Below are 25108 nucleotides of genomic sequence, written 5' to 3'. Positions count from 1 at the left end.
TCTTATTGGCAATCAAGTGATCTGTAATTTTCCATTAAAAACCAGTTCTAAACTTAAAATATTCAGTATGTGATTCCACAAGCCCAAATGGATAATATTTTATCTTAAAATGTATTTAATTTATAGTTTTTCCTTCCTGATTTGAACAGCCCAACCTGATTAAATACCCCGTCAAATATATTTCTGTGGTTTGAAAAACAACATATAGGAACAGGATTAGAACCATACAATCGTTTTTTCTTAATATTAGTCTGCAAAACCATGAAAACCTGATCATTGTAGTTAAATCTGACAGAGTGCTGAGGATGATTGTTACTTATAGTGAAACGTACTGAATGTGTGTCAGGTTTGTGGTCCACGGCCTCATCCCAGGGGAGAGCTACGTTTTCCGCGTCCAGGCTGTGAACATCTTTGGCCTCAGCGAAGAGTCTCAGGAGTCGTCTCCCATCGCCGTGGAGCCGGCTCTGGGTAAGAAACATAAATACCTCTGGACTCAGACTGCATTTTCAAACTACTCCTGGTCAGATAAACCTACAAACGTTTGGAATAAAAAGTTAAACGGTAACCCAACAGGTGGCAAAGCTCATCCTCAGTACATCTCATTTCATTGTTCTGTCCAGGGAAGGGAGTGGATTACGGTATGTATTAAAACGAGTTAATATCCAACTATACTGACTCACTTCTGCTTTTGTTCCTCCTTCACCCTAACAAAACCACGACTTTCATCTCCCTCTGTTCCAGTTTTTACTCTTCACAGATAAACTGGGTTCAAAAAAAGTTCAAACACAGATGTTCACATGTGCAGGGGCGGTCCCAGCCTGTTTGGGGCCCTGGGCCGGCATGCCATGTACCATCATACCATCACTCAAAACTTCTGTTAATATTCACAAGAAGCAAGAATGATACTACAAACACACAAAGCAAGGCACAAACCATATACCATGGTGTGTTGCATGTTATTGTTTACATCTGGAAATTTTGCGCTTGTGCACAACGCTAAAGGGCAAAAAGATGATTAATTTACTTGCCATCCGTAGCTGCGCTGCTGCGGTAGAACAATCTGGTTAACAAAATGAAACCTGGAGATGTAGGTATTAATTTAGAGCAGCGCGTCACAGAAAAGGGAAAAATTATGCAGAAAACCGGTGAAGAACAACTTGTATCCTCCTTTTATAGCTCTCTGTGGTGGCCACACTATGCACAGACCTGTTGCCGTAGCAACTGACAACAACACCACTAGTGTATCAGGATTCAACATCAAAAAACAGTCAAGCAGTCCTTTACAGTATTATGATCTCAGGTTTTATGTTTATTTTGCAAATATTAATAAGTCATCGTCTCAGCATAGAGGTGGTAGATTAGATTAGCTAATTTAATTTACTGAAGATCGGTCAGAGATGGTGTGGGTTTTTTTTAACGGAACCGAAACTCAGAATTCCACAGCACACCTTCATGTTAAAGTTTTCATAGTCAAACTAGCATAACTGACCTACTTCACTGTCCCTCAATATTTTCTTTAAATTAAAACTTTTTCCTGACCTTGTTATTTAGTAGCTAAGCACTGCATCTCCTCGTCTTTTATATACATTTAAGATTTTAATATGTTATGTTGACAACTTGACAGCTACAACCAATGGTAGTCATTGTTCGCTAGCAGAATCTTGCGCGCTTGATGTTACATTGCAACGTGTCTATACAATACAAATACAAAAAATAAATACTGTAGAAAATAAATACATTTATAATAAATTGCACCATTTGTCATGTAGAAACAGGCAACAGATTTAACTACAAAAGTGTTTACCAGTATAACAGTTCATGCCGCCCCTGAGCAGAAATCGCCCTGGGCATATGCCCAATTCGCCCTATCAGAAACCGCTTATGCACATATGATCACAATACTTGTTGCTAACAGTAGTTTTTAAAATGTTTGTCCAAATCCTGAAGAGAATGTGTGAAAAGTCTGAAGTTCAGATGGGATCTTGTGACTTTTTCAGCGACTCCCAGCGCTCCGTACGGCATCACCATGCTGAGCTGCGATGGCTCCTCCATGACTTTGGCCTGGAAGAAACCCAAACACTCCGGCGGATCCAAGGTCAACGCTTACTACATCGACAAGCGGGACGCTGACACTTTGGTGTGGAAGGAGGTCAACCTGGCTGCCGTCACTGAGCGGATCTGCACTGTGAGTTTACTGAAGCAATAATCTCTTACTATATTTTAACTGTAATTAAAATCAAGCTTTGTTTGTTATTTTAGGTGGACAATCTAACAGAGGGAACTTTCTACGAGTTCAGGATCCAGGCTGCTAATCTAGCTGGTGTTGGTCTGCCATCAGCTCCCAGTATGCCGCTGAAATGTGAAGCTTGGACCATGGAGGAGCCAGGTATCCGTTCCTCTGAGGTTTTTAACTACTCTAATATTATTAATCCAGCTGGAACAATAAAAGCCTTTTCAGAAGCTTCAGGGTTCTGGGAGTGGCGTTGCAGAAAATGTGTGTATATGTATATATATTTTGATTTTCAATTTTATTTTTAATTTTAAAAATAAAAACATTTTTTATACAATTATTTTTTATTATTATTTTATCTATTTGCAAACTTTTAATCTACCTACAAGTACATCTTAAGTAGAATATAAATAGATGTTTAAATTTTAAAATCCTGCTTATAAGTAGATTTTTAATTCTATTTTTAATTTTTAAAAATAAAATAAAAAAAATTATAATAAAATTAAAAATGTTTAAATTTCTTAATTTTATTTTTAAAATTATAACTGCATATATATTATTGAATATATTATTTTTAGATATTTTTTATTTTATTTTTCATTTTCAAAATTGAAAAATAAAATGTTTTTTTTTTATTTCCAGACGGGGCCTCGCCCCCTTCCACTCCCCCTTGAGGACACTACTGAGTTTTAGTATCTAGATGTAGCTCTCGTTTGACAGATGATTTAAACTCCTACTGAGTTTCACTCAGTTATTATTCAACCAGGCTGGTGCTACGATACAAAGCTTCAGGCTCCCTGAACCACTTTTTACCAGTGTGGGTCAGATGAATCCTGACATTGTGAGACGTTTGTGTTTTTATGGAGCCGAAACCTGCAGTGGCCCGGGGCCCACATGCCACTAAATCCGGCCCTGCATTCACATGTTAAAAACGGTTCAATATGTTCTCCGTAAATGTCCTATTTAGGAATAAACTTTGGATTTTGCCAGACTATCTTTTGTTCTGCTTGTTCTGTGTATTAAAGGCCCGGCCTATGACCTGGGCTTCAGGGAGGTCAGAGGTCAGTCCCTCGTCCTCCTATGGAAAGCTCCCGTTTATACTGGAGCCAGTGCTGTGACTGGATACTTTGTGGATATGGCCAAGAAGGGTTCAAGTGAGTTTGTGACTCTGAATGGAGACCCTGTGAGTCATCGCTACCTGCAGGTAGGAGACCTGATGAGTTACCTGTAAGACTCCAGTTTAGATTTAGCACCTTGAAGCAGCTCCACACGGTTTGCTACAGGTGACTGGACTGGAGGAAGGGAGTAGCTACGTCTTCAGAGTCCGTGCTGTCAATTCTGAGGGAGTTGGAAAAACCTCTGAGCTGTCTGAGCCTGTCTGTGCCAAAGCTCTTCCAGGTAACAACAAATCAACGCTGCCAAACCATAACACGTTTGTTAGATGCAACCTCACCTCAGTATGTTTCATTAAAGGTCACCTGTTACGCTTCTTTTGAACTGGTTAGGATAGTTACAAAACCTGATCATTACATTTTTTGCACAAAATCTTTCTTAGATATTGAGACTTTTAGTCAGTTCTGCTTATCCTGAGGTGTTTTATGGCGTCCTGTCACTTTAAATTCAAATAAGCTGCCGCTGACCACGCCCCCTAACTCGACGTTTACACTCACATGTGAAAATGGCTGCAAGCAGCATTTATACAATTATACATCTTTGAAAAGCAGAAATTGGGTAAATCAACAACAAAACCCTTGTCTTTTCCAGCAGCCATTATGTAGGCATACATTGGTAAAACCAGCTGACCAAACATCCTGGAATTCAGCTTCGGTTGCTAGGTAACGGTTAGCCTCAGCTGGAGTTGCTAGGTAACGTTATGTTCCAGAGGTCATTTTCCAGACACCAAAAAACATTAATTTATTAACTTATTTCTGTTTTTATAACCAGTTGAAACCCTAATAGAAGTAAAAACAAATGTGCAAAATGTGAATTTTGCATAATAGGGCTCCTTTAAGTAAAATCAACTTATATAGCTTATGCTAACAGGTATCTCTTTATCTTTACTGACAGGAACTACAGAGATCGTAGCCGGTGTGGACGAGGAGACCGGAGATGTTTTCCTGTCGTTTGAGGCCTGTGAGATCTGTGAAACATCCAAGTTTGAGTGGTCAAAGAACTACAAACCCATTGGTGATTGTCCCAGAGCCACCATCACAGCCAAGGGCAGAACGTAAGCTGCTCTCTTTCAGGGGGGAAACGTCTATATCTGTGCAGAATATATATGTACAACAACTGAAAGTGACATAATTGTGCCATAAAATGGAGCCTGGAAAACACGTAATACTGCCCTTTAAGTGATAACAGTAAGGAGGCCTTTCTGGTGGTTTTTCATATTAAACTCTGCTTCACAGCTCCAGACTGACCTTCACCAACCCCGATAAGGACGATTTGGGCAGATACTCTGTGGTCGTCACCGACACCGATGGAGTTTCATCCAGCTACACGCTGACTGAGGACGGTAGGTCATCGCTTTCAGAACCTTCAGAACCAGTTCAGACTCTCCTGGTTCACTCTGACTTCCTGGTTGTTTTCTGTTCCTCAGCTTTGAACACAATGCTTGAGCTCAGCTACGCCATCAGGCATCCAGGTAAACGTCTTGCCATCACACCCGCTGCGTTATTTTTTCATCTTTAACCAAATGTTGGTGCATTTGCGTCTTTGTCTCTGCGCAGTCGTTCCTCTGAAACACAACCTCAACTATGAGATTCTGGAGAAGGGACACGTTCGTTTCTGGCTGCAGGCCGTCAAGCTGTCTCCGTCCGTGTCCTACAGGTTCATCGTTAACGACAAAGCCGTCACCAGCGGGGAGGTAAAACGTTTCACTTCAGAATCAGACGATCGTTCTGCTGTGTTTGTTTAGGATGACGATGGTATGAAACCTCACTGAACCTGACATTTTTACTCAAAGAAATGACAGGAGCACACATCACCCTCATCCTTATCATGCAATCTGCTTTAGTTTCACTTGGTTGCTATTAGGAAAGTCCAGATCCGACTACGTGGCTTCAGACTCGATCGGAATCGGGCGTTAAATCCCAACCCAGAGCAGATACTTACAGCTCTGGAAAAACTAAGAGCCCACTAAAAATGATCAGTTTCTCAGATTTTACTCTTCATCGGCATATGTTTGAGTAAAATTAACTTTGTTCTTTTATTCTATGAACTACTGACATGTCTCTAAAACTCCAAGCAAACTTTTAGCATTTATTTGCAGAAAATGAGAAATGATCAAAATAACAAAAAAGATGCAAAGAAAACAAATTCATATAAGTTTAGAAGTAACAATAGCAATGTTTTAACTCAGAGATCAGTATTTGGTGGAATAACCAGCAGGTTTTCAATGCGGTTCTGTGCAGTGGGCCCTTCGTTGTTTCCAGAACCATATCTGTATATTTGTTCTAAACCCAAATGGTGACGCAGAGTCAGAGTTCAGCCTGTCGCAATAAGCAGTGAATCAATTAATCGCATGATAAATTAAAACGATAAGTAGTGACAAGTCTGGCTACTTTTTCTGGTTTATTGGAAACTTTGGCAACAGAACAGGAAACACCGACGGCACCGCGGTTACAGCGAGCCGAGCAGTGAGAGAGAAACTACAGTGTAAATACAGTTTTTCTAGCAAAAACAATGCATTTGAGTTACAAAGTCTCACTGTTATGTTAAGTGATAAACAAGGTGGATAAAATAAAAAAACAAGGTTAAAATATATCCAATCGGGACTCGTTGCCGACATTCAACATCAAAGGACGGGTCAGGACTCCCTGGTTTCTAACATAAACACACGACACTAAACCAAAGATCACAGAATCAGCAGGTCCTCGCAGCAGGAGTCCAGATTTACTGCCATGTTCAATCTGCAAACTGAATGCTGGTGCATTTAAATGACCGTTTCGCTCAGGGTCAGAAGATCAGCCATGATGTAGCTTCAGGGGTCATCCAGATGACCGTGGATCATTTCACCAGAGCCAACGAGGGAACATACACCGTCCAGATCAACGACGGCAAAGCCAAGACCCAGAGCTCCCTGGTGCTGGTGGGAGACGGTGAGACTGACGTTAGACCCACATTTCTGAAATAAAACATCACCTGACAAAAGCTATTGTATTGGTAAACTCTGGTATTGTTTAAGTATTTCAACTTTTGGTGGATTTATGAGAAACATGTTGCTGTTTTTCTTTCCAGCGTTCAAGGCAGCTCTGAAGGAGGCCGAGTTTCAGAGGAAAGAGCACATTAGGAAGCAAGGTAAAGCCCAGGGAGTTAGCATTTTAATTAAGACTCAATCAGATAAATCGATGATTTTAATAATCGTCAACTAATTTAGTGATTAAATAATCGTTAACTGTTTCGATTAATCGATTACATCATGTTATGACATTATAACATGATGTAAAGCTAAAAAAGGTTGATTTTTAGCTCATACCCCGACTTAAGTCCAGTTTTATTTGACTCACACCTGTCTTCACCTGGTTCAAACTCTGTAAAAATAAATCTGCTATTAAGCATTTCTGCCATCCATCTCTTAATTAATGCAAAAAATTATCAACAGATCAGCTCTGTACTGTATTAATAAGTCGAGCAGAAAGAGCTGAACTTTTCACACATTAACGTTAGAAGTAATTTTTTAAAATGCCTCCTCTGTTACAATCAAGTGTGCACTAAAGAAATGCTATATTATTGCATTTAAGGCAATAAATACGTATTATTTGAAAAAGGGAATTGAATTGTGCATTTACATCTGTTTCTAATGTTGATAAAATAAGTTTAAGTGACTAAATAAAAAATCTGCCTGATGAGCCACTGAAGTAAATTTAATAAAATAAGTCCAGTTTTTAAAATCTGATTGAGTAATCATCAGAACAATCAATAAGTTAGTCGATCACTGAAATAATCTTTAGTTGCAGCCTTAGTTTTAATGCATCTTTAACTGACAGCTGCCTTTCGTCAGACCCAAAATGAGAGATTTTCTCATCTTGTTTCCACTGCAGGTCCACATTTCTCTGAGTATCTTGACTTCACCGTCACTGAGGATTGCACAGTGATGCTCACCTGCAAGGTAACAGGCTTCCAACTCGTGTGTTTATGCATTTTAGCTTTCACCAGCCTCCCACCTTTTCTGGGCTGTTGAGGTGAATGGGTTTTCGCCTGTTTGCAGGTGGCCAACGTAAAAAAAGACACGGCTTTCCACTGGTACAAGGAGGATGATGAGATTGTTCCTGAGACTGCGCCCAACGTCATGTCTGGGTCCTGCGCTCTTCCTCTGCCTCTGGTAAACACCACCAATATTAAACTCCTCTTAAAGGGAAACTATGCAGCTGCTGACGGATAAAAATATGTTTGTGTTTTTTGAAGTTCTCCAGAAAAGACCAAGGCGTTTACAAAGCCGTGCTGAGTGACGACAAAGGAAAGGACACTTCTGTTTTTGACATTTCTGGCAAAGGTATTTATGGCAGCGTGAGCTTCGTTTAATCTGCATAAAAGTTTAAATCTGTGTTGATTCAGTTTTTCCTCTGATTTTCAGTGTTTGATGACATCATCAATGCAATCGCTCGCAATGCTGGTAAGTTTGACCTGCTGTTAATATAATCCTTTTATTTTGGTTCCTTTTATTCTTATTAATTAACTTATTATTATTGGAGCTTTGCAATCAAATTTCACTCATTATGTACATTTTAAATGGTCAGTTGATGATAATAAAGTCTGTGTACGTCTTAATTATTCCTATTTAGACTCGTAAAGGTCACTTACATCCAGTGTTTACTCAGTAATCAGTTGTTAGTATTTAACAGCATCACAGGCCCACAGCATCACACGTCTTCCACCGTGCTGCATGGAAGCTGTGTGGTGCTTTTCCGTATAATCTTCCTGTTGGGCCCACAAGCCAACATAATCTGAAACTTCCTTCAGAGGCATCCGTTTCTTACAACTTTAGCATGATCTCTGTTTTTCAAAGCATTTTGGGTAAAAATGGCTGGAGATTTAAGTGGTTTTAAAGAAACAAAATGTTTTTTTTTTTACACTGAATAAAGACATTTAATGAAAAGTTGGACTTTACTGAAGGTTCCACTATGAGAACATGCCACTGTCAGCAGTACCAGTAAGCTGGATTATATCTTGGAATAATTTGAAAAGTTGTAATTTCATAGGAAGGAGAGAAGAAGTCACCGTAGATTTCTGGTGCAGAAGAAAAGCAGCTGGACAGAAATCCCTCTGAGTCAGTGGCTGGTGTTTGTCTTCCTGGTTCCTGACTCTGTGTGTGTGTGTGTGTGTTTCAGGCGCGTCTGCCTCTGAGCTGGTCATGCAGTGTACTCCAGAGGGCATCAGACTGCAGTGCTACATGAACTACTACACAGAGGAGATGAAGACTGTCTGGAAGCACAAGTACATCAACAGAGTTTACACGCAACTCATTAAGCACTAACGCGCAAAAACAGACGTGAAATCATCCATTTCCACGTCAGGATTTAGTAACATCTGGATCAAAATAGGAGGCTGAATTTGAGATTATTTGGCTGTTTTACATTGAAATGTTTAAGTATAAATATCTAGTATTATCTGAGTTCTTCTTTAATGTAAAAAGTGTCTGCAGCCTGAGAACCTTCTGCTGATGTTAGACTTGAGAGCTCATTTAGATGTTAGAGTCAGAGCTCATTTAATTTCTGTGACATACAGTCAACCGTGTAGTAACACACCTACATACCTTAACGACACAAACCAGTTCTTATTGCACAGCACCGCTTTACTTCTGACTTGGAAAATCTTAACTCTGCGCTACTGTAAACGTGCTCTACTCATATACTCGTATGTGTGTGTAGTTTTTGAAGTCTTAAAGGTGATGTGTATGTGACTGCAGGGAGAGTAAGATCGCCTCCTCTGAGAAGATGAGGATCGGCGGCACTGCAGAGATGGCCTGGATGCAGATTTGTGATCCGTCCGATAAGGAGAAGGGTCACTACGCCATTGAGATCTCTGATGGCGTTACGACTCACACCCGGACCTTTGACCTCTCCGGACAAGGTATGACACTACCTCCACGTCTAAACATGCAGCTATGAAAAATGTAATCTAAGATTAGAGCTGCACCTGTCAGGGATTTTGAACCACATATCAGAGCAGAGATACTGATTTTGCTCCTTGAACAAGTTGGGATAAATACAGCAGCCAAACAAAACGTTCATCACATTTTTTTCATTCTTGGATAATATTTAATCTGCTCAGTTCTGCTTCTCTTGAGCTTTAGGACACTTTGAATACCAATAAGCTGCAGCACCACACCCACAACTCAACGTTTACGCTCGTTCATGAAAATGGCTGCAAACAGACGCACAATTATTCAACAGTACTTTTTTTGAAAAGCAGAAGTGGAGCCTCCTGCACAACCAATAAGAAGTCGGCAAATGGTTTCTGAATGGCAAGTCAACAACTGAACAGTTGTCTTCTCCAGCAGCCATTGTACAACGCATACAGCAGTAAAACCAACTGACCAAACGTCTTGGGAACTCAGCTTGTGTTGCTAGGAGACGGGCTGGGCTTTTCTGGGTTGCTAGGTAACGGTCCAGTTCCGTCTCATTTGTTGATTTGTCAGAAGGTTTTTGAAACAACTCATTTTCCAGACACCAAAAAACATTACGGTATTTCCAAAAGATGGCTAGTTGTTTGTTTTAAGCGACTAAACCAAATGGAAGTACAAGAATGTGGAAAATATAAATGTTCCATTATAGGTCGCCCTTAAAAGCACTAAAAGCCCCACCAACATGCTTTAAAACAAACATTTTAACTGACTTAATGAAATGTTTACAGCATGTCCAGTGATGTATTGATTTATGCATTTCCTTTTCACAGCGTACACTGACGCCTATGAAGAGTATCTCCGGCTTAAGTAAGTCGTTTGGATATAACAGTTTGTGAATTTGTATTGAAATCATTTTAATAACACTGAACCTTTTGGGTTTTAGGGCAGCTGCATTTGCTGAGAAGAGTAAGTAGATCTCTTTTTAATGTTGACACCAAACGTGTATTTATTCCCTCACGATAATTAAATTTAGCTTATTATTTTAAACTCAGAGAAAGGTAGAAAACCTAAAGTAAAGGACTTTTACCAACATTTTAATCACACTTTGAGCTCCATAAATGTGTTTTTGTTTGTTCTTCATGTGAGTTTCTGAGTCCTGATGTTTGTTTTGCTCCAGACCGCGGCAGAGTGGTGGGCGGACTGCCTGATGTGGTCACCATCATGGAGGAGAAGGTGAGAGGCTTTCAGGCCCACATCAACCTTAAAGAAATGTTTGTTTTACACGCTTACATCAGCTCTGTGCTGAGAAGGTCAAGGGTCAGCGCTGAACCGCCACAGCAGCATTCCTGACGAACGAATGCGAGAGCGAGATAAAAGCATCAGGGCTGCAATGTACTGCTAAAAAAAGACACAAAACAAGACCAAGAACTGCTGAATTTTAGATTTTTAAACCATTTCACCTTTCATTATTTCAGACCAAGACAAAGACATCCCAGTTACATGTCATAACTCCGTTCACACAGTTCACTGTCAACAGACAAAAACACATTTTTAAAGACACTCTTCTGGTTTTACCGAAGTCTCAGATTAGCAGCTAAATAACTGCAAAGCTGTAAGAGTCCTATCCTTTAGCCTTAGCTTTGGGGGCGTCTCCTAACATGTCATTTCCTTTAGCTTTGCTAAAAGAGATAAAAACACAGAATTATTTATTCTCAGCACATGTCGCCATGAGCCAAAGACCTACAGCTTTAAAGAGACGGCATCATGTAAAATGTACTTTTTTTTAGCTTTGTTACACATTAACATCATGTTAACTCTGCCGTCCCGTCCAGTCTCTGAGCCTGACCTGCACCGTGTGGGGCGAGCCGACCCCCGAGGTCACCTGGTTCAAAAACGAGCAGGAAGTGGCCTCCAACGAGCACACCAGGGTGACGTTCGACGGCGGGAAGTTCGCCAGCCTGGTCATCAACAAAGTCACCACCGACGACTCCGGCAAGTACAGCATCAACGTGCGGAACAAGTACGGCGGCGAGTTCGTGGAGATCACCGTCAGCGTCTACCGGCACGGCGAGCCAATCCCCGAGCCCAAACTGGGACAGCCTAGAACGGCGGCGGCGGCGGCGGCGGCGGCGCCGCAGGCCCAGCCTGTGCCGCCAAAATCCCCAGCACCCGCCAAGACCCCAACCCCATCCAAGCCCCAGACCCCGGCTCAGTCCGCGAAGAGCCCGACCCCTGCCCCCTCCCCGGGCACCAAGTCGCCCACTCCCCCCCGCAGCGTCAAGTCCCCGACCCCGCCCCGGTTCATGAAGTCTCCCACCCCACCCAGAAAGTGAGCGGAAGAGGCATCGACGTCTGAGAGCAAAACTTTCACCGCTGGCAACATGGAGGGTGAAAATGGGAGATGTTTAGTTTCTTTAGCTTAAAAATTAAAAACTGCTGCTTATACTAAAATACAAGCTTTACATTCATTACAAAACAAGAGAAGGAAGAAAAAAGAGAAAAAACGTCTACTACACTGCAAAAACAACATCTTACCAAGTATTATAGGTCTATGTTTAGTACAAATAAAATAAAACACAACTAACATTTCAGCAAGATACAGGCGCATGAAAACTAGTTCCACTGGGAGATTGTTGCACTTATAACGAGACATTTTTCATGTGTTTTTAGTTAAATAATCTGCCAGTGGAAATAGCACTTTAAAAAAAAATCAATATTAAGGAATTATTTACTTAAACTCCTATATCTTGCTGAAAAGTTGCTTTTCAGTTAGTTTTGTCTTTATAGTTTACTAAGATATTTGCACTAGCAGCTGGACAATAATACTTGGTAAATGTTGTTTTTGCAGTGCAGGTTAAGGTTTTATAAGCAGATCCTGTCAGAGAAGTTTTAGTTGAACGCCTGCATCTCATTTTATTCCCTTATTTCCAAGAAATCATTATTGTTGGGGGGGAAATGACACACCAACTCCATGCAGACAAACTAAAGGCCTCAGTTTTCCAGCTTTTAGTAATAAAAAAAATAGCAAAATATTATTTTAAGTTTGCAAAAGAAGTTATGACAGGAAAATGAACTCATATTTACCAAATACTTTAGATCCACAGTAGTTTTCATTACAAAGCTGATTCACCAGAACATGGCTTTAGTTTTTGCTCTCTCTCTCTTCTATTAGACTTAATTTTTAATGTCATTATAACTGAAGCCTGCTGTTGGGAATGTAAATAAACATTTACTTCCTGCCTTCATCCCTGTGCCAGACCAGTCCATCCGTTTGTGGATTGTCCTGTTTTTTTGTCTTTTCTCTGCAGTGCTTTGTAATGGCAATAAAATACACTCATCAACCTCATTCTGTTGTCTCTGCTTCATCACAAAGTGAGACTCAAAAAGTCTAGTACACTGCAAAAACACAAAATCTCACCAAGTATGTCTGGTCTGGTTTCTATGCAAAATATGCTAGTATGCAATGCATGAAATAAGACAAAATTAGCTTGCATGTAACTTTTCAGCCACAGAAAGGAGCTTGTAAGTAAATATTTAAAAAAAATACTAGTTCCACTGGCAGATTATTGGAAAATTGTTTAAAGTGAAATAAAACTAGTACTTTTTCTTCAACATTAAGACATTTTTGACTTAAAACAAGCTCCTCTTGCTAGTTTTGTCTTATTCAAGTGTACACATTTATTTGTGTTAGAAACTAGATAAACATACTAGATAAATCACAAGCTTTACATTCATTACAAAACAAGAGGAAATGTTTAGTGCACTGCAAAAAATAAATAAAATCTTGCCAAGTATTTTGGTCTGCTTTTAAGTACGAGTATCTTGGTGCACTGACAAACCTGACGAATTATTTCACTTATAACAAGGGGAAAATGTCTTGTTATAAGTTTTTTTTTTTTTGCTTTTTGATGGCAATAAAATCCCATCATCATCATCATCATCATCATCATCACCACCGTAGCTCCAGCAGCAGTGAGTTGGGCTGAAGGTAAAATGGTGGCGCTGTCAGACCCAGCTGAGCGAGTGGCAGGTAACAAGCCGAACAAACCTGTTCCTGGGAGCCAGGTGAGCTCAGGTGGGCGGAGCCTGTCCCAGTATGTGTGAGTGGAGGAAACGGGGCAGGTACGGCAGGCTGTTGGTGCTGACAGAGTTCAGATGGGCTGCTCCGCTGGAGGCAGACGGACGAACACTGGACTCTTATTTTCTGTACATTTTAATATGCTTGAGGTTCACAGCAGAACAGGAAACCAGGATTTGCAGTGATCAAGTAAGTTTTTTCTGTTTGGTTTGGTAATTGGAGTTTTATCCAGTCTGACTGGTAATTTAATCCGTTTCTAATTCCAGTTAAACAGCCGCTCACTGCAAGAACAATAATTGTTTAAATGTACAGAAATTACTTAGAGGTGGATAGAGCACCTAAAATTGTACTGAATAATAAAAGCACTACTTCAACATATTTTTCAACAAGTAAAAGAGCGAGAGTAAAAAAGTATTTAGAATATTTAAATGCCAAGAAACTAATAATAACATCTGTTTTAATTAAAAATGACAGAAATTTATAAAGTTATGTTTACATTCTGGTATTTTAAAGACTAAAATGAAAAAAATTGACAAAATAAAATTACTATATGTGAAACAAGAAAGACTGCGTATAAACAAGAGGTCTCACTTTGACATAAAATGTAGGTATTTTTTGGTTAAACTTCTTTTTTGTTCGTTTCTTTCATTCATTCAAGTTACTGAAAGTACGTAGAGCATCCCGAAGGTTTACAATACTTAATGATGGTATGACTCAAGTAAAAGTACTCATAAAAGTACGTTCTTTCCAAAAAGTTAAAGTGAGTTAATGTAACTGAGTTATATAAACTACAAGTCTGTTTGCGTCCTGTGGATTTTTCACAAACATGGTTTTGTTCATTTGATGAAGTTACTCACAGAGCTTTATATTTATAAACCATCATAATATTACTCAAGTAAAATAGTACAAAGTAGTAAAACTACTTGTAGAAGTACACTCAGCAAATGTAACTAGTTACTACCAGGTTAGTACTCAAAAATTGTACTCAAGTAAAAGTAGCTATCTAAGAAGTATGAGTAAAAAAGTATTTGGTAAAAAGTCTACTTGAGTAACTGATCAATCATTTAAGATTTAAAAACTACATCAGACAAAATATAAAGCTTTGTGGAAATTTTGGTATTTTAAGGACCAAAATGACAATAATTCAAACAAGTCACAAAAAATAACAAAACCAGGCAAAATAAAATGTTTCCAAATCAGTTTAAATAAAAAACTTATGAAGATTTAAGAGAAAAACTGCAGGAGAGTTTCTGTGTCTGGTGAATTTTTGGTTAAAACATTTTGTGTTTTTCATTCAGTGAGTAGAAAATCCAGTAACTTTACTCAGAAGTAAGAGTAGAAATACTTCATAATAAAATTACAGCAGAGTAAAAATACTCCTGAAAGTTTTTCTTTTTTTTCAAAAACGTCACTCAAGTGAATGCAATTGAGTAAATGTAGCTAGTTACCACCGAACTCTGCATCTTCTGCACTGAAAACAAATATCAGCGGTCTGGTCCGATACGTTTGTTACGCAGAAAACTGTGAACCTTCTCCACGTTTTTAAACCAGACGGTGAAACCTGAATTATAAATATGAAACTGATGCGATGCTTTCACACGCAGACTTGGAGTGAATCCGTCATCCATGGAGTCCAACCTGTCCGAGCTGTCCTCCATCAAGGACGAGAGCCTCTACGTCCAGCCTCACTACCGGGAGTCGTACCGCCTGGCCATCTACGCCCTGCTGTGCGGCGGCGTCGACGCCTACGAGGAGTACCTGCAGGCGGAGCAGGTCAGCCACTTCCTGTCCGACGAGGAGATCCGCTTCATTTTGGAAAACGCAGAGCTGCCGGCTGTGGATGAGGCCTCAGGAAACGCAGACCGGGTCAGCCCCTCTACCTACTTCCCCACCGAGTCCGATGAGGAGATTCCGGAGCTGGAGCTGGGCTGGCCGAAGGCCCGGCAGAACGGCACCGAAACCACCATCAGCCTGCTGTTCCACCCGCCCCGGCAGGACACGCCGACCATTAAAGAGGTGGTGCGGAAACAGATCCAGGTGGCGCAAAAGGTGAGATCTGAGCCCTACCTGTTCTCTGTCAGACGTACACTGCAAAAACACAGCCGTAGTTTCTAGTGGAAATAACTTTAAAGTACCAAAATTAGGTCCACATTAAATGATTGATAATTTGATCAGTTACTACTTGAATAGACTTTCTACCAAATACTTTTTACTTTTACTTGAGTAAAAATATGTTAAAGTACTCTTACTTGAGTACAATCAGGTTTAAGAAGGTGGTGACGTTTTAGGACTTGGTGGGCTTGAAATTTACAACAGTGTACTACGGTCATCAGAGATGGATAAAAAGAAGTCGATTTCTGTCAAAATATCTGAAATTTTTAGACTAATTTTTAGAAATTTTCTAGAATAAACTTGGGCGCTTCTGATCTCTAAAAGTCAAAAATTAAATGGTAAAAGTCAAACATTTTGAGATTGATCTTAGAAATTCACTAGAAGAAATTTTTGAAATTTCTGAGCTTGTAAAGTTGAAAATTATCTAAAAAAAACTCCTAAGATTTTAGATTAATTTCAGGACTTTTCTATAAAAAGCTTGGAAAATTTGAGTTTCAAAAGTCGAAAATTTCCTACTTTTAGAAATTTTCAGAAGTTGAAGATTTTTGACTCTTCAAACTCCAATTTTTCTTCCAAATGTTTTGACTTTTCAAATTCAGAAATTCTGTGTTTTTTTAGATAATTTCTGATATCAATCTAAAAATTTCTGACTTTTTCAGCATAAATTTACTACTGTTTTCTATCAACAATGGCCCTAATAGACCATCACAGAAATGAGACAAATCTAACTTACAAGTAACTTTTCAGCAAGACAGAGTGTTTTAAGTTAATAATTCCTTGATTTAGATGAAAAAGTATAAGTTTTGACTGGCTGATTATTTCTCTTATAAAATGGTACAAATTTCTTGTTATAAGTGAAATAATCTGCCAGTGAAAGTAGTATTGTTTTATCAATATTAATGAATTATTAACTGAAGATAAACTCAGACATATTCCTGAAAAGCTAATTAGTTGTCAGTTATTTTGTCAGTGTACTAAGACATTCACACAAGGAACTAGACAAGAATACTTGGTAAAGTTATATATTTTAGCAGAATAAATCTGAAATGCATTTAAAATCTTCTATTTACTAATTTGCTTACACATTATTAAAAGGTGCTTCTTAGTTTGATTTAGAATAATCAATATCCTTTACAAACAACCACCGAGTTATTTTTATTTTATATCTCTATGTGTGCCTCTTGAATGATATCTCCTTCTTAACAGCGTATTTACAGGGCGTATGTGCAAAATTTTACTAATTTTGTATCCGTTTTTGGCAGTTTTTTTTAATACCAGACAAAAATGACGTGGGTAAATATCAAAAACTGTTTTTAGATGATTATTTCATCACTGAAATGGGAAAACATCTATCCAAACCGATCTGACTCTCTGGCAAAACAGCTAGTTGTCCCACCGTTAGACGCAGCTAAATATATCCAGAAGGACTATTTTTACCGTGCAACAATTATATATTAACTAGATAATTGTAATATACAATAACATTCCTATAATATATTTTCACTAGAATTACGTTGGTCCTCAACCTTCTTCAATTTAAACGAAATTGGTGTCAAATGTGCTGCAACAAAACGTTTAATCTCTGCTATTCTAATGTTAAAGATTTAAATTTAAAGTTTCCAAGGGTCGTCCGGTTAATTTGATGAAGAAACTTCACTTAAGTTTTTTCTACTTCTCAATTTGTATTTTGGTTAAAACTACCTGAAAAAATTCTGCATGTCAGCTGACATCTTTTAGGTTTCATAAAAAGAAAATACCTCTTTCTAAACGGGCTCACTAACTGGAATAAAATCATTAGCCAGTAACCTGTTAAACCAGAGGCCATTGCTTCTGTGGTTTAGTTTCATCCCTGTAAACATGACACGAATCCAAAGTGGAGAATCTAAAGTTAAAATATGAGCGCTGTGCTTTATGGGCTTCTGGTGCTTAGTGCTAAACATGGCTGTGCTAATCATGCTAGTTCTCATTAACGAGCGATAAGCCGCCATTTTCGACTGTCATCCCAAAACCTAAAGAGATACATTTTTAATAATATACTGGATTAAAAACAAAGACATTGTGAAACTTACGGAGCTTGTCGAGGGTTAAAATTTCAAAACAGAACCGCATGAGGAGCATTTTACATCCAACACCGGACAGTTTGGACCGTTTCTCCTTCCCGTTCTGATGTGGCCCAGCCGCCATCTTTGTTTTTGTGATTGGCTCCGCTTTTGGGTGACCAGTGGCGCCTTCTGCTTGTTGGCGGCCAAACTACAACACTAAAAGAAAGTCTAAGGGGGACATCATTAGTTAATCGACTGGAACTAATAAACCATTTATCGACAATTAATCGTAAATACGTTGTTTGCATATTGCACGTTGAAAGCACATTATGTTTAATACACCTACTCACTAAATGTACACTATTGGGATCTACAAAATTACTTGCAAACGTATTTACAGTCCTTGAACTTTTTAACATTTTCTCACATTCATCCTCGGACATCTTGTATTTTACCGATGTCTAATGTCAGACTTAATGTTGCACATAATCCTGAAGAGGGTGAAAAACGTAAATTTCATCCAAAAGAAATGGACACCAATGATGTTATAGCCTTAATTTATTTATTTATTATTTTCTTGGTTTTGACTCGATAATTTTGGCCAACGTGACAAAAAGTTTGCACACCCCTGCTTTAGCTCAAGTACCACATCCAAAGTCTCTGTCCAAAATATCCTAAAGGTACTTTCACATACACATACTGTTGTTCTGTGAAATAGTCAAACTACTAAAGCTGCAGCTGGAGGAGCTATGCATGTACAAATGTAAACGATTAGTGGTGCATCTGCTCAAGCCCAACAAAGCTTTTAGTGCAGCCACTTTCTCAGCACATGTTTCAGTTTATGGCAGGTCCAAACAACTGGAGGCTCATTCTGCCTGAAGGTACAGCCTGTTGGCCATGGATACAGACCGAGTGTGAGTGCATGTCTGAGTTTTCTTGCTGGTTTGTGCAGTTGTGGCAGTTGCTACAGAAACAGGTCAAACAGGAACTGGTCGTCACTAGCAAGCATTCCACAACCCAGTCAGTACAGTTTGTTTCTCACTCAGCCCATTTTGCAAAACCAGTCTTTTTGAGTTTTCAGGGAAATTAAATCTGATCATAAATTGTATTGACAGGTTACTGTATAGAGAGTCCAAACAAACCCATAAAGCAGTCTATTAATACAGATATTTATTCCCACTATCTTTTTTCTTGAGCCAACGAGGTGTTCAGACTGTTTTGCATGTAGATAAATCTTCTGTATGTTTGCTGTGTCTCTTGAATGACTTGGTAGCTAAAATAAAAATGAAACTAATTATCTGAATCTAACGATTTCCTCCTTGACTCCAAACTTGTAGAAACCACAACTAATAGGCCTGTCAGCTTAACTGGACTGTTATGTCTTAAAGGGATGCAGGTGTGCCATACTCTGTCTATTTTTAGATAATGAATTGAAATTGAAACAAACAAAAGATTAAACAAATTACTTGTTGTGCCCAGATCTAGAATTGTTCAGTTATGTAATAATTTGTTGAGTATTACGAGATTATTAAGTCCTGAATTCAGTTGCACTGATGAGAGATTAGCTCACTGAACCACCTTTTGTGAAGCTAAAGCTGCAATTCTGTTTACAACAAAACAAGTATGATTGAATCCTGTGTATTTGTGTTTATGCGTCTGCAGCTTGTTGCCATAGCGATGGATGTTTTCACCGATGTGGACATTTTTAAGGAGCTAATCAGCGCGGCCCTCAGAGGGGTGATGGTCTACATCCTCCTGGATGACTCCCGGGTCAGCAGCTTCCTCAACATGTCACGCAGTATGGGCATTAACCTCCACGACATCAAGGTAAAAAAACAAAATAAAATCAATCATGTGGGAAGGAGCTGGACTTTTTGATTAGCATTAAAGCTGCAGTATGTAGCTTTTATATTGGTTAAAACTGTTAACATGTTGTGACAGCATAATCTGAGAAACAACTGAACGTTAAAGGAAAACAGTTCATCTGCGTCATTGGTGTCTGTGTTAACTAGCATAGCATTCGCAACGAGGCATGATTGACATCGCTAAGACCCTCCTCCTGGCTCTGATTGGTTGTTTCCAGGAGAAGGAGCAGCTACATTTTTTCACAGATTATCTGTCTCATATCAAACTGTCAATACATGGTGCCAGTTTTAACATATGTTAAGAAACTTTTTTCTTTAAATAAAAGTTGCGTTTTGCAGCTTTAATTAAAATAAAGATGTGTCACAGATGGTGTACTTTTGAACTTCTCTGTCCTCCATACAGCACTTTGGTCAAAGCTGCAGTTGTTTTTATGTGTTGGATAAATAAACTTACTTGAACTTGTTGAAATGATGAGGGATACATTTTCCATTTAACTCACTGAAAATCCAAACAAGGTAAACAAACAAGGTAAACAAACAAGGTAAACTTATTTTCCTAAGTGAATATTTCCCCTCTGGCTTGCTTGCTGTCATCAGCCACTTATATTTATTTTAAAACTATTTGCATCTGCAACACCCTGCCATTTCCATCAGTTTCTAAAGTTTAGCAGCATGTAGCAGTAAAAATCAATATCATAAAATAAACACACTATTAAACTTAATTATCTTAACCTGACTTAACCTCCAAATGCTATGCTAGGTTAGATTGTAGAAATGAGTGAATGACAGGCGTGTCTCCTCTGGCCACATTTTAAAGGTTTAAGGATTGGCAAAGTGACTTTGGGTTTTGGGTAAGACGATCTCTACAGGGATTTCACGGAAAGGCAGGAATTTAAAAATCTATAACTGGAGTAAACAAACAAGCCAGTGTTGGTTTACCTCATTAAAATATTCTCTAAAAGGTTCCCTGGAACTTAAAAGGAAAACATCTCTGCATTTTGCCAGTAGCATTGCCCTTCCAGTAATTATTCAACTAAGGCTAATTTCTGCACACACATATTAAAAGTCTATCCTTTCTCTTTTCTTTGCTACTTCTTATCGTACGGCACAACTGACAGGACTGTCAGAGCAGCTGGATTTTCCTGTTAAATGGCATTAGGATGATGTTTCAGCAGTGCAAACAACATGTCAGCAGGGGAGCACAATGGCAGCTTTGTGTTTGAAGTGCAAAGCACTCAAGACAGCCACGACATCATAACATCAACCTTGTAGAAACTGACAAGTTTGATCTTGTAGATTTTATCTGTCATTAGTAGCAATAAAGACAAACCTGGAAAATGTTCACTGGATGGTTTTAGGAGTGGTTGGACTGACACAGCTGTAAGTTCACTACGTTTTCCGTTACTATTTACATTAAAGTGACTCATTTGGGTTCGACTCTTTCTGGCAGTCACAAAGAGCTCTAAATACTATTAATCCTCATTGTTACTGTAACATACAAGCAGCAATTATCACAAATGTGAATCTTTGTTGCTTTATTGCTGCATGTTTTTCACCGCACACGGGACCTGTTATCTTAAAACACGCAGCGCTTAACCACAAACGGTTAGACGCTGAAATACCCAGAAAACAAAAGCCACTGTGCTGGAAATGTTCCCCTTTTATTTTCCTTTTCTTTGTAAATGATCTCAAACGTGTGTTATGCAGCCTCCATCCACTCCAATGGCTTTGAAACAGGCAAAGTCACATTCCAGTTATAGTCCAGGGTTTTTCTTTCAAAAAGGTTGCCGACATGACACAAAAATGTGCTTATGCCACCGTGCCGGTTTTATGCTAGTTACAACCTCTTATCGCAACAGACCCGCATTAGCTCAGTCTGATCACATAAGATTCCTTTACATAATTATATTTAATTTTTATGATTCAAGGCCACATCCATCACTGTTACCTGATATAGAGATCTTTAGGGTTGCTGCTACAGTCTAGGAAAACGGCCGCAGGCGGAAAAAGGGCAAAGATAATGGATCAATAGATATCCTTAGCCTCTAACTGGACTTTTTGTTCTTCTCTTTCAGAGCCTTCGTGTTCGGACGGTTCAGGGGGATCAGTATCAGTGTCGGTCATCAGCGAAGTTTCATGGAGGCTTGGACCAGCGGTTTATTCTGCTGGACTTGCAGACGGTTTTATATGGAACATATAGGTGAGTCAGTCTTGGTGGGTCATAATCCATATACTGGGCTCCAAAAAAAGTCTTGCTCATAAGATTATTACCATGTTTCCACTGAAAGTACTCTTGTTCTTGAACTGATTCAGTTTGTTTGCCTTCAAACTTTGGTGCTTTGTTTGGGGAACCAATCATGCATTGTCCACAGTGGGTGCTACATAACGTGGTAGGAGAGAGTACTAGCAAGATGGCGGAACCGACTGAGCTGTGTGCATTACTTTGTTTACATATCTTCCTTTAGTTTCCACATCCATAGAACTTCATCTGATCACCAATACAGTATTCACTCTTACTAGACCTAACAGAGAGACTAATGTCAAAAAAACAACAGAGAAATTGTACAGTGACGCATTTACCAGGCATGACTTTGCTTTTGAGTCCAAAATGAAATCAGTTGCTGGGTTTCCTCAACAGACCACTGCACATTCTTCTCTACCATTTTTGTTAGTTGTTTCTTTGTTCAGATGGTCTGTCATGTCACTGTTGCACAGAAAAACCAACCATTCAGCAGTGCCCAATATGAACCTGTGGAAAAACACAAAACCGATTGTAAAACATGTTCGGGAACCGAAACAGGCCTCAAACTGTGTTGGTGCAATTGACCTACATGGGAGCCCTTGTTGCTGAAATGTTTTATTAAAATGCAAAAGGCTCTGCCTCGCTTGCCTCTTGCCTTGTCCTTTATCTTGCTTTGTCTTTTGCTATGCCTTGTCTTGCCTCTTGCTTTCCCTCAAATTTGGGGACTGGGACTGGCCCCAAACTGTTGGTGGAACAGGCCTACATGAGAGCCCTTGTTGCTGAAATGTCCTATTCAAATACACTAGGCCTTTCCTCTTGTCTTGCCTCTTGCTTTGCTTCTTATCTTGCTTTGTGTCTTACCTTGCCTTTACTCTTGTCTTACTTCATGCTTTGCCTCGTATCTTACTTTGGGTCTTATCTTGCCATGCCTCTTGACATCCACCTTATCTTGCCTTGCCTCTTGCCATGTCATGGCTAACTGCTAAAACATGAAGATGTTGATTGTGTTAGCTATTAGCAACACCTTTTATATTGTAATGCTCCCTCATATACTGTGTCTCTTGTGTTTTTCAAGCTACACCTGGTCCTTTGAGAAGATCAACCTGAGCATGGTCCTAGTTATTACTGGTCAACTAGTTTCTTCCTACGATGAGGAGTTCAGAAGACTATACGCTCGCTCCATAATTCCTGAAGCTCTGGCCACTGGGAGTCTTACATCTACGTACCCAAAGTCCAGTCAGCTTTCTCTCAATCTTCACATGAAATCCAGACCTAACATGAGAGGTTTGATAAACGACACATATAATGATGCAGCCACTTTAAACAGGGGCTTCAGTGTGCAGGAGATGCTGCATCAGTCTCACTTTACAGACACAGGGAGCGGTCACAATTATGGTGGAGATTTGCATAAGTTGAATTCCATGAGACGCCTGAGAATGGGAACCAAGAACCTTGGCACCACACCGAGGCACAGCAGAGATGTGCAGCCACCAAACAGAGCATCTCAGCAGCACCTGAGGCACCAGACTCGCTATGGCACAGACCACAATCTGATACCATTCAACTCTGAAACATCTCTTAACAAATGGAAGATGAACACATACCTGACAGAGAGCAGTATACCTCCTGATGCAGAGGCCCCTGTGAGTAGTCCACATAGCAGTCAGATGGGCTTAAATGAGTATCAGTCACAGATGATTCACAGCAGGTCAATGAAAATTAAGTCTAGAATGGAGGAAATGAGGCTAAAAAGGCTAAGCTTGCAGGAGCATGCCAATCTCAGGCAAAGCCAAGAATCATTGCGATCTTTGCAGTCAACTGCAGAAAGACCCCAACATATGAGAACTCATCATGGAAGACCAAGGGGTGTAGAAATAAATCCAAATACACAAAACACTCTCAGTTTGAAAGACAATGAACTCTTTAAGGAATCTGACAGAACAGAACAAAGTTTCATGGATAGTAAACACTCGGCCTCTCCTGGCAATATCAAAATGGGTGCCGATCGAAAGACAATGCACAACTGTGCTCCTGCAGGGACACAGTCAGATACTGGATTAGATTCAAAACTCAGTGATTCAACTCTCAAGATCTCTTGTTTAATTTCTGGCAGTCTGAGGCAGTCCAGGATGATGGAGTCTTTGACCGAGATGCCTGAAGAAAAAGAGCCATTAAACCCTCCTGGTGATCTCTTTGAATCAGCACTTAGAGACAAAAATGAAATGAGGTCTAAAGATGAGAGAGTTGTCCAGGGAGAACACCTTATGAAATCAAGCTTACCTGTAGAATCAAGTCATCATCATAAAACTGGTGAAAGTTATGGTTCGATCCAAAATAAAATAGACTCACCTCCTCCAAGAGAAGCTAACAAATCCCTTCATGTACCCTCAGCAGAATCTGGTCCTTCTGCAGAGCCTCAAAGAGTTACTACAAAGAAAGAGCACACGCAGAAGGAGTTTACAGACAAGGAAAAGAAAATCTCCAGGAAAGAGAAGCGGTCCCTACTGAAATCCCAGAACAGTTCGGACTCAAACCTATCGCTCCAGACATACCTTTCTAAAACGTCTTCTTTAGGGCGACTGAATAAGAAAGAACCGTCAACAGAGACGTCCCAGCAGCAAAACTCTCTCAGTGGGCTATCGGAGACAGAAAAACGGACAGAAAAACAGAAATCTCCTTTCTCAAAGCTGTCCTCTCAGCGATCAAACAAAAGAAAGACAACGCCTTCGGCAGATCAGGACCAAGGCTCAACAGGCGCTCTGGACAATGAAGCAGCATCGGACTCTCAAGTCAAGAGAGAAAGAGCTTACAGTCGCTATGAGCTCCTAATTGGCAATGATAACATCCACCTGGATAAGCCAGGAAGGTCGACGAAGAGCTCAGACAAAGTGAAAAGCCTGTCCCTAACCAGACGGGGTGACGACCTTCGTACGCATCAGACACAAGGGGGCGCTGACAATAAACTGGGGCGACTAATGCAGCGAATGGGAAATCTGATTAATAAAAATAAATAGGCACATCCAGTAGGGGGCGCTGGTTAGATTGGCCTTTTAAGTTGAACCTTTGCTGTTTTGGTCAATCTGTCCCACTGTGGGACATTTCATACAGGTCAATCCATACCTTCATGATCGAAGGTAATTTTCTATATTCTATTTATAGCTTAATGTGAATCCAATGGGATAAATCAATAGTAGCAACAGGGGTCATAAACTGTCATGTTTAACATAAACATAAAATCCCAAATAAATTAGATTCTTCAATCTTCACGTGTAGAAGACATACAAAGGAATCAAAATTACAGTTTTCAAGATACTCCTGACACTAAGTACCAATAAAACAGACCTCTCATCACAGTTCAAAAATATAATAAAGTCTCTACATGTGCAAATGAACTATTTTACTAAATTATTTGTGGGATTTTAGCATTGACTTTAGCATGGTGCGGTAGTTGCTAGGACTGCTGCCTTGCAGCA

General features: G+C 39.6%; 2 protein-coding genes and 1 long non-coding RNA gene across 6 annotated transcripts in view; 2 read left to right on the top strand and 1 right to left on the bottom strand.

Moving 5' to 3' along the window:
* The window catches only part of myom2a (myomesin 2a), a 37691-nt gene extending 25694 nt beyond the window's left edge, over positions 1 to 11997 (top strand). For all 3 annotated transcript variants that reach the window (XM_015059423.1, XM_015059425.1, XM_015059426.1), the window contains 21 exons: positions 347 to 468; positions 1998 to 2185; positions 2260 to 2386; positions 3256 to 3434; positions 3514 to 3628; positions 4298 to 4457; positions 4639 to 4745; positions 4830 to 4874; positions 4960 to 5096; positions 6186 to 6330; positions 6470 to 6529; positions 7273 to 7340; positions 7440 to 7553; positions 7637 to 7724; positions 7806 to 7844; positions 8560 to 8665; positions 9138 to 9301; positions 10127 to 10163; positions 10240 to 10262; positions 10474 to 10529; positions 11129 to 11997. In XM_015059423.1, coding sequence (XP_014914909.1) covers positions 347 to 468; positions 1998 to 2185; positions 2260 to 2386; positions 3256 to 3434; positions 3514 to 3628; positions 4298 to 4457; positions 4639 to 4745; positions 4830 to 4874; positions 4960 to 5096; positions 6186 to 6330; positions 6470 to 6529; positions 7273 to 7340; positions 7440 to 7553; positions 7637 to 7724; positions 7806 to 7844; positions 8560 to 8665; positions 9138 to 9301; positions 10127 to 10163; positions 10240 to 10262; positions 10474 to 10529; positions 11129 to 11629 — 2581 coding nt within the window. In that variant the 3' untranslated portion in view covers positions 11630 to 11997. The remainder of the gene's footprint in view (positions 1 to 346; positions 469 to 1997; positions 2186 to 2259; positions 2387 to 3255; positions 3435 to 3513; positions 3629 to 4297; positions 4458 to 4638; positions 4746 to 4829; positions 4875 to 4959; positions 5097 to 6185; positions 6331 to 6469; positions 6530 to 7272; positions 7341 to 7439; positions 7554 to 7636; positions 7725 to 7805; positions 7845 to 8559; positions 8666 to 9137; positions 9302 to 10126; positions 10164 to 10239; positions 10263 to 10473; positions 10530 to 11128) is intronic.
* A 1331-nt stretch (positions 11998 to 13328) lies between these two features.
* On the top strand, positions 13329 to 24839 carry LOC106964130 (protein FAM83B-like). Its single transcript, XM_015059427.1, has 5 exons — positions 13329 to 13563; positions 14979 to 15423; positions 19191 to 19355; positions 21469 to 21593; positions 22711 to 24839. The coding sequence occupies exons 2-5, from the start codon at positions 15001 to 15003 to the stop codon at positions 24647 to 24649; spliced, it is 2652 nt and encodes an 883-aa protein (XP_014914913.1). The 5' UTR covers positions 13329 to 13563; positions 14979 to 15000; the 3' UTR covers positions 24650 to 24839.
* LOC106964131 (uncharacterized) lies at positions 21748 to 24279 on the bottom strand. 2 transcript variants are annotated; one of them, XR_001428330.1, is made up of 4 exons: positions 24188 to 24279; positions 23985 to 24062; positions 23240 to 23360; positions 21748 to 22142 (listed from the first exon to the last, which is right to left on the bottom strand). It is a non-coding gene; the product is annotated as an uncharacterized LOC106964131 (long non-coding RNA). The 2 variants fall into 2 exon arrangements; XR_001428329.1 differs by lacking the exon at positions 23240 to 23360 and having other exon boundaries at positions 24188 to 24278.
* Positions 24840 to 25108: the final 269 nt, after the last annotated feature.

This window comes from Poecilia latipinna, unplaced genomic scaffold (genome assembly GCF_001443285.1).
Source record: "Poecilia latipinna isolate Pla-1442-1.1 unplaced genomic scaffold, P_latipinna-1.0 Scaffold1627, whole genome shotgun sequence".
Taxonomy (NCBI): domain Eukaryota; kingdom Metazoa; phylum Chordata; class Actinopteri; order Cyprinodontiformes; family Poeciliidae; genus Poecilia; species Poecilia latipinna.
This window is presented reverse-complemented; position numbering and strand designations above follow the sequence as displayed.